This window comes from Brachionichthys hirsutus, unplaced genomic scaffold (genome assembly GCF_040956055.1).
Source record: "Brachionichthys hirsutus isolate HB-005 unplaced genomic scaffold, CSIRO-AGI_Bhir_v1 contig_950, whole genome shotgun sequence".
NCBI lineage: Eukaryota > Metazoa > Chordata > Actinopteri > Lophiiformes > Brachionichthyidae > Brachionichthys > Brachionichthys hirsutus.
In genome coordinates, this window is record NW_027180954.1 from 17,456 (window position 1) to 25,000 (window position 7,545).

At 49.6% G+C, this 7,545-nt stretch overlaps 1 protein-coding gene across 1 annotated transcript; it reads left to right on the forward strand.

Annotated features, from left to right (window-relative positions):
* Positions 1 to 2,368: 2,368 nt before the first annotated feature.
* On the forward strand, positions 2,369 to 7,397 carry LOC137917007 (major histocompatibility complex class I-related gene protein-like; the record flags this gene model as incomplete). Its single annotated transcript, XM_068759893.1, has 6 exons — positions 2,369 to 2,488; positions 3,811 to 4,077; positions 4,356 to 4,634; positions 5,409 to 5,711; positions 7,038 to 7,142; positions 7,303 to 7,397. Coding segments are annotated over exons 1-6 (1,134 nt in total), but the record flags the coding sequence as incomplete, so codon positions are not given.
* Positions 7,398 to 7,545: the final 148 nt, after the last annotated feature.

The window sequence follows — 7,545 nt, forward strand, 5'->3', positions numbered from 1 at the left end:
ATCGGCAACTCTCCCAGTTCGTCACTGAACACATCCTGGTATTGCTCTTTAATGTGTTTGACAAAGTCCGTTGTAGTCTCTGCACTGACCTGATGAACATGAGGGCTGAGGGTAACAAGATTCAGACGCATACATGCGCGGAACCCCAAGAGTGGTGTAACATCACGCTCTACAAGGAAGAAAGATAGCGTGTGTTGTTTTCCATCTAAACGACAAGACAGAGTGATGAGGCCTGCAGTTTCAATTTTGCAGCCTCCATAAGCCACTAGATTTGTGTTCTTGCCACACGGGATGACGTTCCCTCCTGAAATCTGTTGGAAAGTGTCTTTCGCCATTACATTACACTTTGCTCCTGTGTCAATTTTCATTTCAATCGGTTTGTCGTTCACATGCAGAGTGACAAAACCCTCGTCTCGGTCCTGTGCCGGATCATCCACTGTGTTCACAGATACTCCATCAACATACAAAGTGTCATCAGTGACAGCCTGCTCAGACTGCTCTACCTCCACCTGATGAACTGGTTTTCTGGAGTAGTTTCTCTTTGTGAGGCCTCTTTTTTCTGGATTCTGACTCACTAACCTTGATGTGCAGCGTTTCTTGTCATGGTTCATCTTTCTGCATCTGTGACATTGCTGACCAAATGCTGGACATTTCTCCCTTTGCGCTGGATGGCTGCCACCACAATTATTGCAGTTCAAAATGGGCTGTGTGGCCTCTCGACTATTCCACGGTCTGTGCTGCCCTCTGCTGGACTTTCGCTGTAGCGCATCCACGGTGAACGTCTGCTTCGCCGGGGCTCTCGTGTTTTCCTCCGTCACCTCGTAAACACGGCAGATTGAGACGGCTTTGTGGAGAGTCAAATCGCTGTCCCGTAACAGGGCCTTCCTAACGCTGTCATTAGTGATTCCACACACGATCCTGTCACAGATTAGCTCTTCTGTCAGCTCACCAAAACGACAACTTTTTGCCTTGATCTTCAAATCGCTTATGAATGAGTCAATTGTCTCACCTGGTCTTTGATTTCGGGTGTGAAACTTGTGCCTTTCCATCGTCCTGTTGTGTTGCGGGTTGCACATATCTCGAAACTTGCGTTTGAGACACTCCGGATCTTCATGGGACTCGGCGGGAACGAGGACAGCGCCATCGTCGCCTGGCGCCCTAATTTCTGCTGCGTAGACAAATGAACGCTCCCGTCATTGCTGATGTGAGGGGCTGTGGGGGTATTAGGGTTGGTAATCTGTATTAGTTACCACAGCTCCTTGCTACGCAAGCTTTGCGGGGTCCCCTTTGGGGCCCGTAGGGGAGGTTAGCTCCCGCGTTTACGCTGTAAACAAATTACTGTTAGTGATTTCCATTTTGTCTGCACACGCTCTCTGCTGGCCGGGTTCGGGGTCCAAGCTAACGCCCTTGGGGGGGTGGGCGCCACGGATCTTGTCAGGGAGTGAACATATAGGTCACATATAGGTTAGTGAGGTGACCCATTCGGGCCACCGCAGCGGGGGGACTGTTAGATATCCCAGGAGGAGGGTGTTTTGACGCCCACTATAAAGATCACTGCCGTAGAACATTCGGGACTCTTCTACAGAGTCCCCCCCCCCCCCCGTCTGTAGGAGAGTCCAGCGCTGTGTTTCCTTACCAGCTTTGTACTTACTGAAAACATTCTGTAAACTTGATTCGTTTTATAATCCTGACTCATTATTGAATAAACACCTCCAACACGAGATATAATAAAAGAACCGGGGAAAAAGGAGAAACCTAACAGCGACATGCGGAGGCCACGTGGAGGCTGTCTTCTCCTTGTGAAGCACTTTGTGGCTTGTTGTCTGTGAAGGTGATCCATGAATAATATATAATATAGAACTAACATTTACTTCCTTACTGAAGCTAAATGATGAGCTCAGGTAACGACCAGCAGGTCGAGCCTCGACGTCACCAACAGCAGAACCTGTCAGGTAAAGATGGACCCTGTTCTGATCATGGGTTCTGTTGTCTCAGCTAAAGAACTCAAGGTGGGACTTTTATTATTCCGCATTGACTCTACCAGGAACATGAGCGCAGTGAAAGTGGAGCAGAAAGCGGAGCAGCATCCGGATCAAACATCAACAGCGGCTCACGTTTCTGTCGGTCCAGAAGTTTTCAGCGTCCAGAACTCAGAACCTGCTGAGACGCTCAAACAAAGACTCTGACGCAGCTTAAAATAAGATCCATTCTACTTTCGCTTTTGATTCACAACCTGTGACAGTTCTGCCGAGTAACTAGTGATGTCATCGCTCAGACTAAATTCTGATTGGCTCAGACGGACGGGGAAGTCCGCTCCTCTCGGGTTTTGTCCTCACTTCACCCTTGATGGTCGGACTGGAAGCTTTAAAGAATCTTGTGGCTGTTCTGTTGTTTGAGCTGCAGATGGGACAGTTCACGATGAAGACCTCGGTTCTGGTTCTGGTTCTGGTTCTGGTTCTGGGTACAGGTGTACCTGGGGCAGTGGGAGGTGAGTTTCTGTCCTGCTGTCTGGGTTGACGGTTCTGTTGTTGGACTTCCTGACATGTTAGGAGTCTAGAAATGTCCAAACGGTACCGACCCGTCATCTTAAAGTTCTTCCTGTAAAGTCCATTTACTTCAGGTCCAACTGGGACAGGAGGACAGAGGTAGTTCTTCCTTCTTTGTCCTCTTCAATTTGATGGGTTCAGAACCTCCGGCTCAGACGGACATCAGACCTGATGACGGAGGTGTGCTGGTGTCGGTCGGTGGTTCTGCTGAGGTCCAACAACAAACCGGTTTAGAGATGGTTTCCAAGCTGCGTCTTCATGATAGAGTTTGTCCACCAGAGAGTGGACAGCTTTATTCTCCAGCTGACAAATGTCCTGATCCGTTTGGATGGGTTCTGACCCGTGTCAGCCTCAGAACCCAGCATGGACTGGACCGCACGGTTTCCACACCGAACTATGAGCAGGGGACGGATTTGTTCAGCATTCTGGACGTGACACAGAAACAGGACGTCCACGTCTTCAGACGACGGCGGAGGTTCTGAGGAGAACAACAATGGAAGTGTCAGAACTCAAAGGGAACAAATCAGAGAACCTTCCTGTTGATACCTGAACAGAACCAACTGTTAGAACCAGGACGAGAAGGAAGAGACGTCAGCTGATGATGGAGGGAATGTTGGAACGTCAGAGGATCAGAATCCGCTCTGAATCCAACGGATATTATAACTGCTGTAATAACTGCTGTTATAACTGCTGTTATAACTGTTGTTATAACTGGTGTTATAACTGGTGTTATAACTGGTATTATAACTGCTGTAATAACTGCTGACTGGTGTTATAACTGGTGTTAGACTGGCGTTCTTTCTTATATAGAACCGTGTTCTTCAAATATTAAATGTATCAATATTAATGAGAAATATTCATCACAAAATCTGTTGTGAGTGAAACAGGTTTTGGGTTCTGCAGGTTCTGCCCATCAGGACCTGACGGTGTTTCGGGACCGGGTCACACCTTTATTTGTTGTGGTGCTGAAACCCAAATCTTTAGGGTCAAAAAACCGTTTTAATTCACAAACTCTCCGACATCTGGCCTTGAAAATGATGCCAGTTATCAGCTGATGGTGGAAAATGACCAGCGCGACTTTGTGAAACCATAGAAGAAGAAGTTCTGCTGGGTTTCAGCTGCAGGAGCCTCAGAGTTCAAACCTGTAATCAGAACCAGAAGTTGTCATCGGTCACAGGTTCAGGTGTGAGTGGACAGCAGGAAGTGATGTCATCAGGTGGAAACAGGTTCAACCTTCAGATCGTGATTCTGGTTTTTCTTTCAGAGACTCACTCTTTGAAGTATTTTGACACGGCGTCTTCTGGAGTCTCAAACTTCCCGGAGTTTGTGTCCGTTGGTTTGATCGATGACGTCCAGATGGTTCACTATGACAGTAAGACCAAGAGAGCAGAACCCAAACAGGACTGGATGGACAAAGTCACAGCAGAGGATCCAGAGCACTGGACCCGAGAGACGAGGATCAATGTGGGGAACCAAGAATGGTCCAAATTCAGCATGGAAAATTTAAAGAAGCGCTTCAACCAATCAGAAGGTTTGTTTGTGTTTATTAAATGTTGTGTTCATGCTGTAGGAAGTAAACACACACACACACACACACACACACACACACCTATACACACGCACACACACACACACACACCTATACACACACACACACGCACACACACACACACACACCTCTGCAGGAACCCTTTTGCATCACTGCTGGGTTTCTAAAGCTCCGGGACACAGACTGGTTCTGCTGGTTCTGCTGGTTCTGCTGGGTCCAGTGAGGACCAGGTTGATGACTGGAGTCTGTCTCTCTCTCAGGTGTCCACATTTTCCAGCGGCTGTCTGGCTGTGAGTGGGACGATGAGACTGGAGAGGTCACTGGTTTTCATCAGTATGGTTATAATGGAGAAGACTTCATCGTCCTGGACCTGAAGACGGAGACATGGATCGCTCCCAGTCCTCAGGCTGTCATCACCAAACACAGATGGGATCATGAGAGAGCTGGGATGGAATACTACAAGCATTCCCTCACCCAGGAGTGTCCTGAGTGGGGGAGGAAGTATCTGGAGTATGGGAGGAGCTCTCTGCTGAGAACAGGTAGAAGCACATCACCTGGTGGAGTTTCAAACCAACAACCTTCATGTTCCTCTGCTGTTTCTGACCCACACACAGAGACACACTCTGTCCTTTACCTCTCTGTCCTCCTCTCTACTTCAGTCTTCTTCTCCTCTGCTCCTCCCTTCTTTTGTCGCCTCCTCTCCTCTGAGGTTTATTTGCGTCGTTTCAGTGTCTCTGGCGACAACAGTGACTCCTGATGACGTGTCTGTCTCCTCCTCCAGAGCTCCCCTCTCTAGCGTGTCTTTGTCTCCTCCTCCAGAGCTCCCCTCCCTAGCGTGTCTTTGTCTCCTCCTCCAGAACTCCCCTCTCTAACGTGTCTTTGTCTCCTCCTCCAGATCTCCCCTCTCTAACGTGTCTTTGTCTCCTCCTCCAGAGCTCCCCTCTCTAACGTGTCTTTGTCTCCTCCTCCAGAGCTCCCCTCTCTAACGTGTCTTTGTCTCCTCCTCCAGAGCTCCCCTCTCTAACGTGTCTTTGTCTCCTCCTCCAGAGCTCCCCTCTCTAACGTGTCTTTGTCTCCTACTTCAGAGCTCCCCTCTCTAACGTGTCTTTGTCTCCTCCTCCAGAGCTCCCCTCTCTAACGTGTCTTTGTCTCCTCCTCCAGAGCTCCCCTCTCTAACGTGTCTTTGTCTCCTCCTCCAGAGCTCCCCTCTCTAACGTGTCTTTGTCTCCTCCTCCAGAGCTCCCCTCTCTAACGTGTCTTTGTCTCCTCCTCCAGAGCTCCCCTCTCTAACGTGTCTTTGTCTCCTCCTCCAGAGCTCCCCTCAGTGTTTCTCCTCCAGAAGACTCCTTCCTCTCCCGTCAGCTGCTTCGCTACAGGTTTCTACCCAGACAGAGCCGCTCTCTTCTGGAGGAAGGATGGGGAGGAGCTTCATGAGGAGGTGGAGCACGGAGAGATCCTCCCCAACCATGACGGAACCTTCCAGATGAGTGTGGACCTGGACCTTTCATCGGCGGCGGCTGAAGACTGGAGGAGGTACGACTGTGTGTTCCAGCTCTTCGGTGTGAAGGACGACTTGGTCACCAGACTGGACAAAGGAGAGATCTGGACCAACTGGGGTGAGACTGGGATCAGGGGGTGAAGGTGGGGACACATTTCTGTCTCTCTGATGGTCCAGATCATGGGTTTGAAGAGTTGGACAGAAGTTTTGTTTCTTTTATTGTCGTTTGCTGTTTTCTGTGTAACTTTAGAGTTCAGATAATCAATAAGCCACCCGGGACCCAGACAACGGTACCAGAACCCTAACCCGGTACCTGCACAGAAGACGGAAGCCTTTGAATCAGTGATAGTTCTGTTGGTGGTGGCGGTCCGATGTCCACTGGGCTTTCATTCATGCAGGACGATGTCAGTAAAGTCAGTTCATGTCCTCAGCGGAGGAGGTTCTGATTGGACCTGGATCTGTTAGCAGGACGATCCAGAACCACGGATGAGGTTCTGATTGGACCTGGATCTGTTAGCAGGACGATCTAGAACTGCAGAGGAGGTTCTGATTGGACCTGGATCTGTTAGCAGGATGATCCAGAACCGTGGAGGAGGTTCTGATTGGACCTGGATCTGCTTGTTAGCAGGATGATCCAGAACCACGGATTAGGTTCTGATTGGACCTGGATCTGCTTGTTAGCAGGATGATCCAGAACCACGGATTAGGTTCTGATTGGACCTGGATCTGTTAGTAGGATGATCCAGAACTGCGGAGGAGGTTCTGATTGGACCTGGATCTGTTAGCAGGACGATCCAGAACTGCGGAGGAGGTTCTGTTGGACCTGGATCTGCTTGTTAGCAGGATGATCCAGAACCCAGTGAATGTTGACGTGAAGCTAGGAGGGTGGGACACGGGTCCAACATGAAGTCCTTCAGTACCGTGGGAAGACACGTTGATTCTAACGCTCCTTTATGAAATCAGCGTTCTTCACCACGTTCCTTCGTTTCTCCAGAAGCTGGGATGTAAAACGTTCCCCATATTCCTGATGTGGACCAGGATGTTATCAGAACCTTGTGTTTCTCCATGAGGACAGGTCCACAGAGCTGTGGGACTGTCCAGCCTCAGCAGAGGGACGCAGCGTTCCAGCGCTTCGGAGGTTTCAGTCTGGAGTTGGAGAAAAAGTATTTTGGATCCATTTCAGTTTTCAGAAGTTTCTAGTTTTAAAGTCAAACCTCTGTCAGAACATTAGAACACACTAGAACATTAGAACATTGGACGAGTCTCCCTGAGACTGGAACCAACATCAGGACAGAAAGCAGCACAGACCGTCCTCCTGTGGACAGGTGGACATGAAACCACCTAAAGAGGACGGCAGGACCACCAAGCAGGTGGTGTCCGTCTGCAGGACGGTTCTGTTGGGACATGGACGTTGTTCTCTGACTTGTTGTTTTCTGCTCTCCAGAGGAACCCACTAACGTGAACGCCATCATCATCATCGTCATCACTGCAGCGGTTCTTCTCGTCCTCACGGCTGCCGTTGGATTCAAGCTGTACAGACAGAGGACAGGTGAGCGACCCAGACAGAACCAGTCTCTGTCTCCTGGCTTTGATTGGACACTTTGACCTGATGAAGCAAACAGGAGGTGGTTTCAGCTTCAGAGTCCACTCGCATCCGTTCACGTCACCTGCAACCGTAAGCGGTGGACTGATGCTTCTTTGTTATCCAGGTAAACCTCGTCCACCTTCTGAGGACAGCGCTGAGCTCACGAAGAGACTGCAGCCAGAGGTGGAAATGCAGCCGGAGGTCGTCATCCAGCCGGAGGTCGTTGGGACAAGGACAGAATGAACGCAGTGAGTGTCTTCGTGTGGGACACTATGTGTAGAAGAACCTTCTGACACGGGGAGATTATTCTCTGTCAGACTTGTGAGACAAGATAGTCTTTGTCCTTTGGTGTCTTTTCCCACAACAA